We start from the raw sequence: 8,943 nt of genomic DNA, 5'->3' as shown, positions 1-8,943 counted from the left end.
AAAAAAAGGGAGGAGGGAAAAAGAAAACCAAGTTAAGGGGGAAAAAATCTTGAGACCTCAGGAGGCAACACAACACCCATGAGGTTCCACCGTGGAACTTCCTGCCCCACTGCACCCCTGAGCTCAGAATATCCTGGGTCTCTGTGACAGAACTGGGGCCACCAGTTAAAACCAGTAAAAGCTGAGGGGAGCAAATTGGTCTGACCATGTGGGGGGGTGGGGGGGGGAGCTCCTGCTCACTCTCTCCACAGGTTTTTGTCTCATTTTTGTGGGTGCAAAACTCCCAATTTGGGGCTATTTTGCAGAATTGGAAGCGGGAGAGTCCGGGGCCGTTGCCTGTGGCTTTTAGGGCTTCATAAAAAGTCACCTCTGTAAATCCCTCTCCTGATCAGGCTGCTAATTAGGAGGAAAAGTCTCAGAAGTGGAGGGGTTTTTTTTAGCTGTGTTGGAGGAAAGTCAGCCCAGTGACCCCGAGGAGTTACAAACCTGCAGGACGGAAGGGGCAGCTCCAGGCCGGGGAGTTCAGGAGTTTCAGGACGGGTCCTTTTGGTTAAAAACTCAGATTTTTATTTTTTTGTGTGTGTGTTTCCGTTGGTGGCATGTGGGAGCTGCGAGGATTTCGTTTAGAGAAATTACAACTTCAAAAGGATTATAAATTAAAAAAAAAAAAAAAAAAAAAAACTACAACAAAAAGAGCTCCCATTTCGGGGCCCTGATCTGGGTTTGAAACACAACCCAGCCGGGAGCGGCCACCGCTGCTCCCAAAGCACCTGAGGCAGCTTCCGCAGGGCTGGGATCCTTCAAAAACGTTGGCAGGGGAAATTCATTAAGGGGGATTGGAGGATTAAGGAGGATTTTCAAAATAAAATGGCCCTTTAAAAGGCCAAGTGCTTCGCCACATGACCCGGGGGGGGGGCTCCCCTAATGATGGGAGCTCTGGCTGCCCGCCCTCACCCGACTAATTCGGGGTCAAACCTTTCTCCTGCTCAGCCAAGCAGCAAGTTTGGGGGTCCTGCTGGGGAGGGGTGGGGGCAGCCCCAAAATCACCCAGGCTGCTTGTAGGATGTGGGCATGAGGAGCGGGAGAAGGTGGGTTTGGGCTGTGGCTGAAGAGGGAGGAAGGTGGGAAAAGCAAGGAGACCCCAACCGAGGCAGGACTGAGCCCAGCCAGGCTTCCAGGAGCAGGGGGGAATGAGATGGATAAAAGGCAAAGCTTGTGATTCCTTCATTTTCCTCACAAAATAAAACAATTCATCGCAAATCGAGGGGTTTCCAGAATTCGGAGGGGGGAGAAGCTCGTGGGCGAGGTCACCAGGGAGGGAGGGTGAGGTCACCAGGGAGGGAGGGTGAGGTCACCAGGGAGGGAGGGTGGGGTCACAATTCCAGCTGGGAGTGGGAGGGTGGCTTTGTGTCTCCCTGGTTGAGTTTCTTCACCTTCATTCCCCCAAAACCTTGGGCTCATCCCCAGAGAGTCCACAAAGATGGTCCAGAGGGATGGAGCAGCTCTGGTGTGAGGAGAGGCTGGGAGAATTGGGGTTGTTCAGCCTGGAGAAAAAAAGGCTCCAGGGAGACCTTGGAGCCCCTTCCAGAACCTAAAGGGGCTCCAGGAGAGCTGGAGAGGGACTGGGGACAAGGGATGGAGGGACAGCACACAGGGAATGGCTTCCTAGTGGAAAAGGGGAGATTTAGGGGGGATATTGAGAAGGAATTCCTCCCTGGGAGGGTGGGGAGGCCCTGGAATGGGTTTCCCAGAGGGTGCCCCATCCCTGGAAGTGTCCAAGGCCGGGTTGGAGCCACCTGGGATGGTGGGAGGTGTCCCTGCCCATGGCAGGGGGTGGAAATCAAGATGAGCTTTAATCTCCCCCCTAACCCAGGCCATTCTGGGATTCTGTGAAAAAAAAATAGTGAAAGAACAGGTATTTCTGGGCAAAAAGACAAGAGGGCAGTCACAGCCCTGGGACAAAGCCAGACCTTCTCCTCAAACAAAGGACAGCACAGGGTAACATCCAACTCAGGTTTAATCAGCACAATTCAGCTCCACTAGGCAGAGATCTCACTGCTTAAAGAAGAAAGCAAGGTGTGTTTTCATGTCCCAGTCACACAAAAATCCAGCATCCCTCTCTGAAAAGGGGCCTGATCTGCTCCCACACCCCCCGGGCGGGCAGACAAAGGGGCAGGGCACGAACGGGGGCAGCTCCCGGCGATCGAATTCCAGCGAAAACTCCCGAGGGACGAAACTCTCCGGGCTGCGAGTCCCCGGCAGGGCTGCGGGGGCAGAGCTGCCACATCGATTTGCTCTCGGGAGGCAGCTGATAGCGACCGTCAGGAATGCGCCGCTCCCGGCAGGGAAGCCTCGGAAGCCCAGACTCCCACAAAAATCGGTTTAAATCCCTGTTTGCCTGCGGTGGAGCACAAGTACAAAGCAACACACCGAGCTGCACATGCCCTGGTTTCAAACCCCTGCAGGGGGGGAGAGGAAGGATCGGAGGAGGAGGAGGAGGTGGAGGAGGAGGAGGAGGCGAGTCCAACACAGACCCTCACAAAGGCAGGCGGTGCTCCGGGGTTTATCAGCTGCCAGCAAACCAAAATCACCGTGGTTCCAAAGGTTTTGATTCCTTTGCCTCCTTTTAGTGCCCGTGGCAGAGGCAGAAGCTTTCCCTGCACGTCCCTAAGTGAGAAGTGTCCCTTGGGATCCAGGCCTGCTCCCACACACCCCAGTGACACGCTGCCACTGAGCAAGGAAGGCAATAAACCCACTGCAAGAGAACCTGGAACACCCAGCAGTGCCAAGCTTCCAAACAGGTGCAAAACACTCGAAATCTTCGGGATTTCAGAGCCTGAAGTTTCCCCGAAGTCCAGTTTCCCTACCCAAAAAAAAGCTGTTTCTCCAGAAGCAAAGGGGAGGCTTCGTGGAGGGACCCGTTTCCCGCACACGGAGGGTTTCGTGGGCACGTGGAAGGGCTCAAAAGGCACCCAGAGCTTCCAAGTGCCTCCCACCAGGGCCACTGCTGCCAGTTAAAAGTGTCTGTGCCCTTCTAGAAGTCCCAGCCGTGCCTTCAGGCTGCCCCAGGTGCCAGAGGGTCCGTGGAGTTGGAGCTGCAATCCACGTACCGGTACCGCTCCACGGAGCTCTGGGTCGTGTGTCCCACGTAGGAGAACTTCACCGAGCTCCTGGCAGGGGCAAGAGCAGTTCAGAGCAGGTTTAAACTCATCACAACAACCCCTCTTTCCCCTCCCCTCCCCCTAAAAAAACTGCAGAGCCCCTCCAGGTTTTCCTGGCTGTGGCAGGCAGGGATATGCAGGGGTGGAAGTGCAGCCTCTGGAGAGCAGGAGAGCTCGGCACACGGAGGGAATTGTCTTCCCTATCCCACATTTCACCCACTGTGTCAACTGGCCTGGATTAACTGAGGCAAGGCTGGGGTGTTTGCCAAGCAGGATTTTCTCTTTGCACCCCAGACCTGCTGTGGCAGCAGTTCCCTTTGGAGTTCAGGAGCCAGGAAGGTTGGGAAGAGAGCCCCAAGCAGGGGGAGAGCAGAGAACCACCTACCTCATGAAGACCACGATGTTATGGACCTTCACCTTGGGGTATGTGCAGAAGGAACTGGAAGAGACCAAAGAAGTGGGTCAGCAGTGGGTTTCTCAGTAGCCAGTAATGAGTTATAACTATTTTTTATAATTATATTTATAGCTATTATTACCACAATAATTGGTGTTGACTCAAAACCACATCACAACATCCCGACAAAGTGGCATTTCAAGTGATTTTTTGGTTTTTAGCAAACAGCTGCTTTCCAGGAAGTCAGTAGAAAAACTGGGTCCTTTTCAAACCCCAGGTTACTTTGCAAACTGTAATAAAGGCACCTTCAACCCCATACAAGGAGTAGCAAATCCTTACTACACGTAGGAGAAGGCTCCACCCAGCTCTGCCTTCACAGTAAAATTCACCTGTAACAGATAAAAGAAAACATCATTTACGTGCAGCTCGAGCACTCCTTCAATCCCCCTGGTTTTTGGGGGATATTTCCCACTTGCTGATGCCTTTGGGGCCGCCCTGGCCACGAGATGTTGGGCTGAGCAGAGCTCTGGGGTGCAGCTCAGTGCTCACTCGTGGTGGTGGCCCAGGTTTCACCCTTGACCTGGGGGACAGGAATTACCAGTTTGTCACTCAGGGGTGGGATGCTGGAGACGTTGGTGACCTGCTGGGTGCCCACCACCGTGTTCATGTACTGCACCTGGCTGGTCAGGCTGGCCACTGCCACCGAGTAGAAGTTGGAGTTCCTGATCCTTAGGGTGGCCTGAAGGGAGAGAGGAGGAGGAGATGTGGACAGCAGGGACCTTCCTGGTGGCTCAGCTCCAAGTCTACTCCCCCCCAGAACACACAGACCCGTGGAAAACTTTACCGTGATGGCCAGAAGGACAGCGGAGTTCTTCCTGTCAAACCACACCCGAACCACTTTGATCCCATCGTCCTCCACCAGGACCGAGTGTGGGAAGAGGAAGAAAACCACCAGCCCGGAGACCAGGAGGCAGAGCAGCACCGAGAGCAGGACGTAGAGCTTCCTGGGAAAAGGCAGGGAAGGGCTCACTCCCGTGCCCTTCCGTGGCACTCTGGATCTGACAAGCACCCACCACCCACTCTCTCTCCCTTGGCACAGACACAGGAGCGCTGCTCTGACGTTTTTTGGTATCTGAATTGCTCCAAACCCCATCTCTCTCTCTTTTTAAGCAGTTTATTTTCTGGCACTGAGTAACCACGGTTTGTGCCCCCCCCGTTTCCCAGCTGGGTGGTTTTGCAGATGCTCTAAAGAAGCTTCAGTGAGTAGGATCCTTGTTCCCACACTCACCCCACAGCGGGATTTCACGGGAAGGATTCAAAGTTACACCTTCAAACCGTGTTTGTTGGTGTGTGGGGATGAAAACACCCCGTCGCCTGAAGGAGAAGCTGCAGACTGGGGTGAAGGGTTTAGTTGCAGCAGTAAATGATACAAAAAGAGCCCTGTTTGTAAACACTCCCTCTGTGAACTCACGTTCTCTGGGGACGAAGCCGTTGGTCGCTGTAGGGGATCAGAGCCACCAACTCATTCACCTGCTCTGGGAAGCAAAAGGGAAGCAAAGGGAAGCATTATCCCATCCCACAGGTCAAATAAATGACATTTTGATGAACGATTGTATACAAAAATGTATGATTTAGAATAAAAACGATGTAATAAATCATTTTAAACACTCAGTAAATGAGTGTTTAAGCCCAGAGAGGAGCAGTCACCTGTGGGGATGCAGCCAGTGCCTTGGCAAGTGGGACAGGTGATGCTGTCCTGGCCTGTGAATTCCACATAGGGGAACTCAGCAATGTCTTCCACACGGTCCTGGCTGTCGAGTAAATCATCATCCTCCTCCTCCTCAGCTGCCTTCCTCTGCCTCGGGGCAGCGCTGCCGGCGGGGAGGGAAAGCACAGAACCCATGGTAGCTGCTGGGGGAGGGTCCCTTCACCTGGACACAGAGGCAGCAGGAGCGATTCAGGTCAATAAACGGGTTTTTAACCCGCTCGTGGCCAAGGAAAGCACACCCCGAACCACAATCCCCCAACAGCCCCACACAGAGACACCCCCCGGGGGTGCAACACCCACCACAAAGAGCCTGTCCCCGTCCCCAGGGGGTTCCACGGAGCCCTGGAAAAAGGGACACCCAACCCCGGGACATCCCACCCCGGGACATCCCACCCCGGGACATCCCACCCAGGGGGCTCATTCCCAGCCCCTCAATGCAAGGACACCCCCCAAAACCCAACGGGCTCCACAGACACACCTACAGCCCCCAGGACCCCCAAAGGAGAGGCAAAACCCCCCTCCCCGGACAGCAGCATCTTCTCAGACACCCCCACCCCAAAATAAGAGGTACCAGGCCCGCGACACCCCCAGAAACACCCCAGACCCCACGACAGGGCTACCGACCCCCGGGACTCCCCTGGGATCCCCCTGGGACCAGAAACACCCCCAGGGACCCCCAGACGGGAACAGTCCCCAGTAACGACCCCCAGAACCCCACTGGGACCAGAAACACCCCAGGGACCCTCAGACCCCACGAAAGGAACCGTCCCCGGTCCCGACCCTCGGGAGTCCCCCGGGACCCCCCCCCCCAGGACTAGAAACACCCCCAGGGAACCCCAGACAGGAACCATACCCGGTACCGACTTCTGGGACCCCGCCGAGACCAGAAACACCCCCAGAGACCCCCAGACACCAGGACAGGGCTATCGACCCCCGGGACCCCCCCGGGGACCCCCCAGACCCCAGGACAGGGTTATCGACCCCCGGGACCCCCCCGGGGACCCCCAAGACCCCAGGACAGGCCCCGTCCCCGGTCCCGACCCCCGGGACCCCCCCGAACGGCCCCTCAGGTCCCTCCGCCAGGGGGCGCCCCCCACACACACCCCGCGCGCGCGCCCCGGACCCGCCGCCACAGCCTCCCTCCCGCGCGCAGCCGCCGTCGCTATGACAACGGTGCGATGCGCCGGGGGGGCGGAGCCATCCCCCGCCCGAGCCTCGCCCCTCCTCCGAGCCAGCCGCAGGCGCACAGCGCGCGGGGCGGGGTGAGCGCGGTTCCTCAGGCCACGCCCGCCTCCCAGACGCCACGCCCCCTTGTCCGGAATGGGCGGGGTTTTGCCAGCCCCGCCTGGGCGTGGTGCTCCTCTAACGCGCACGCGCCGATTACTGGGGGGCGGTGCCCTCGCCACCACTCCTGGGGCGCGACTGAGAGGCGTGTCCAGTGCTGCGCGCGCGCAAAAGCCAGGCGGGGGGGTCCCCGAGGGCGGGGCGTGTCTTGAGGCGCATGCGCAAAGCAGGCTGTGCCCGCCCCGGGCTGCGCATGCGCAAGGGAAGAAGAACAGGGCGGGGACAGGGCTCGAAAGAGGCGGGGGCATTGTACGGGGCGGGGCCAGGATGTTGGGGCGGGGCCAGGGCGCGGGGGGCGTGGCTTGCCCCAGTACGGAGGTGCTGGGACCAGTACGGGACCAGTACGTGACCCACCCGCACCAGTACGGGTGGATCAGGTGTACCTGGTGTACAAGGATCAGTAAGGGACCAGTACGGGACCCACCCGCACCAGTACGGGTGTACCAGGACCAGTACGGGACCAGTATGGGACCCACCCGCACCAGTATGGGTGTACCAGGACCAGTATGGGACCAGTATGGGACCCACCCGCACCAGTACGGGTGTACCAGGACCAGTAAGGGACCAGTACGGGACCCACCTGGCCCACTACAAGGGTCCCTGGACCAGTACAGGACCAGTATGGGACTGGCCCAGCCCAGTACTGGGAGGGCTGGGAGCCCCCACACCCCAGTTTGAAGGACCCTGTGCCAGTATGAGCCCTCCCACACCAGTATGGGGACCCCACCCCACCAGTTTGAGGGCACTCCTCCCAGTATGGAGCGTCCCCACACCAGTTCCCACAGGGAAAAACTACGGAAAACCCCCAATTCCCCCTGAATTCCCCCAAAACAGCCCCATGGGGTCCCTGCCCTGTGCAGGCAGTGCCTGATCTTTGCTCCATCTCCCTCCTCAACTCTCCTGACATTTTTATTTCCTATTTTTCCCAGGTTTTTGGCCGTTTTGGGGGGAAAAATATTCCAGCCAGCCTTTTCCTCCTATCCCCGATAGCTCCAGGAGAGGAACAAATAAAAACCCCCCACCTGGGCCGACATTTCTTTCCTAAATCCTCTCGGGGGGGGGGTGTTTTCCCACCTCAATAGATGGGAGAACGTAGTGGAAAACTGAATTCCTTCCCCTCACAATCACCCGAACCATCAAAATCAAATTTCAGTGAATGAAATATTTCAATTAAACGTTTCCAGAGGCATCGGAGCTGCTCTCCAATGGAAACTTTTTATGGATCATTTGTTCTCTCCTTCCCAAGAGCAAAGTGCCAGGGGAGGGGAGGAATTCCTGGCTCACCTTCCATGTGGGAATTGGGAGCGTTGTGGGCTCTGGAATGTCGGTGTATCCCAAGGAAGGGGTTGGGGGCAGGATTGCTCCCTTTCCAGAGCTGTTTCCCCTTCCCAAAATCCACCGAGGATGAGTGGAAAGGGGGGAACAAACACCTACTTCCCCTCCTCTCCCCCCTCCAGTGGGATTGTGCAGCCACTTCCAAGGAAACCTGTTCACCAGGATGGAGCCAGTGTTGGATCATTGCCAGGAGAGCCCTTGGGAGGATGGGGGGTTGTGTTTGGGCTTTTGGGGGGCTTTTTTTCCCTTATTTTTGTGTCCCTCAGGGGCATTTGACACCCCCTTCCCCCGGGGCAGGGAGCTGGAGTGGAATCATGGAATCGTGGAATCCCAGCCAGAGGCACCTCCCACTATTCCAGGGGGATCCAACTTGTCCTTGGACACTTCCAGGGATGGAGCACCCTCTGGGAAATCCATTCCAGGGCCTCCCCACCTTCACAGGGAGGAACTTCTTCCCAAAATCCCACCTGAGTCTCCCCTTTCCCAGCTGGAAGCCCCTCAGCCCATCCCTTCTTGTCCAAAGTCCCTCTTGGAGCCACCAGGGAAGGAAAACACCCTTGAAAGGTCCTTCCAACCCGAACTGTTCCATGAGCCCCTGGAAATAAACAGGTGGGAATGCAGGAAAAGCTGCTTCAACCTGGAATAATTGAGAGGAAAACCATGGAATCATGGAATGGTTTGAGTTGGAAGGCACCAAAAGCCCATCCCATTCCATCCCTGCTGTGGGCAGGGACACCTCCCACTATTCCAGGGGGATCCAGCCTGGCCTTGGACACTTCCAGGGATCCAGAGGCAGCCACAGCTTCTCTGGGAAATCCATTCCAGGGTCTCCCCACCCTCACAGGGAGGAATTTCTTCCCAGTATCCCATCTATCCCTGCCCTCTGGCAGTGGGAAGTCATTCCCTCTGTCCTGACCTTCCATCCCTTGTCCCATGTCCCT

At 56.9% G+C, this 8,943-nt stretch overlaps 1 protein-coding gene across 5 annotated transcripts; it reads right to left on the bottom strand.

Moving 5' to 3' along the window:
- Positions 1-1,999: 1,999 nt before the first annotated feature.
- Positions 2,000-6,542, bottom strand: TMEM106C (transmembrane protein 106C). 5 transcript variants are annotated; one of them, XM_032713619.1, is made up of 9 exons: positions 6,447-6,542; positions 5,263-5,486; positions 5,027-5,090; positions 4,400-4,559; positions 4,154-4,294; positions 3,895-3,944; positions 3,547-3,600; positions 3,111-3,170; positions 2,000-2,667 (listed from the first exon to the last, which is right to left on the bottom strand). In XM_032713619.1, exons 2-9 carry the CDS (start codon positions 5,456-5,458, stop codon positions 2,322-2,324), a joined length of 1,071 nt encoding a protein of 356 aa, XP_032569510.1. In that variant the 5' UTR covers positions 5,459-5,486; positions 6,447-6,542; the 3' UTR covers positions 2,000-2,321. The 5 variants fall into 5 exon arrangements, with proteins under 5 accessions (XP_032569510.1, XP_032569508.1, XP_032569511.1 ...); XM_032713617.1 differs by having other exon boundaries at positions 6,427-6,491; XM_032713620.1 differs by lacking the exon at positions 6,447-6,542 and adding an exon at positions 6,188-6,209.
- Between the last annotated feature and the right edge of the window lie 2,401 nt (positions 6,543-8,943).

The sequence above is a fragment of the Chiroxiphia lanceolata genome, chromosome 30, assembly GCF_009829145.1.
Source record: "Chiroxiphia lanceolata isolate bChiLan1 chromosome 30, bChiLan1.pri, whole genome shotgun sequence".
Lineage (NCBI taxonomy): Eukaryota > Metazoa > Chordata > Aves > Passeriformes > Pipridae > Chiroxiphia > Chiroxiphia lanceolata.
Note: the sequence above shows the minus strand (reverse complement) of the source record. Positions and strands in the feature narration are given on the sequence as shown.

What these genes read in the sequence shown, in the direction of transcription:
- TMEM106C (XM_032713619.1), bottom strand. Translation starts at nt 5,458, where the DNA reads ATGGGTTCTGTGCTTTCCCTCCCCGCCGGCAGCGCTGCCCCGAGGCAG. An exon ending in CACCCCTGAGTGACAAACTG is followed by an intron (nt 3,945 to 4,153) that starts GTAATTCCTGTC and finishes TATCTGTTACAG; the next exon opens with GTGAATTTTACTGTGAAGGC. An exon ending in GGAGCCTTCTCCTACGTGTA is followed by an intron (nt 3,601 to 3,894) that starts GTAAGGATTTGC and finishes GGTCTCTTCCAG; the next exon opens with TTCCTTCTGCACATACCCCA.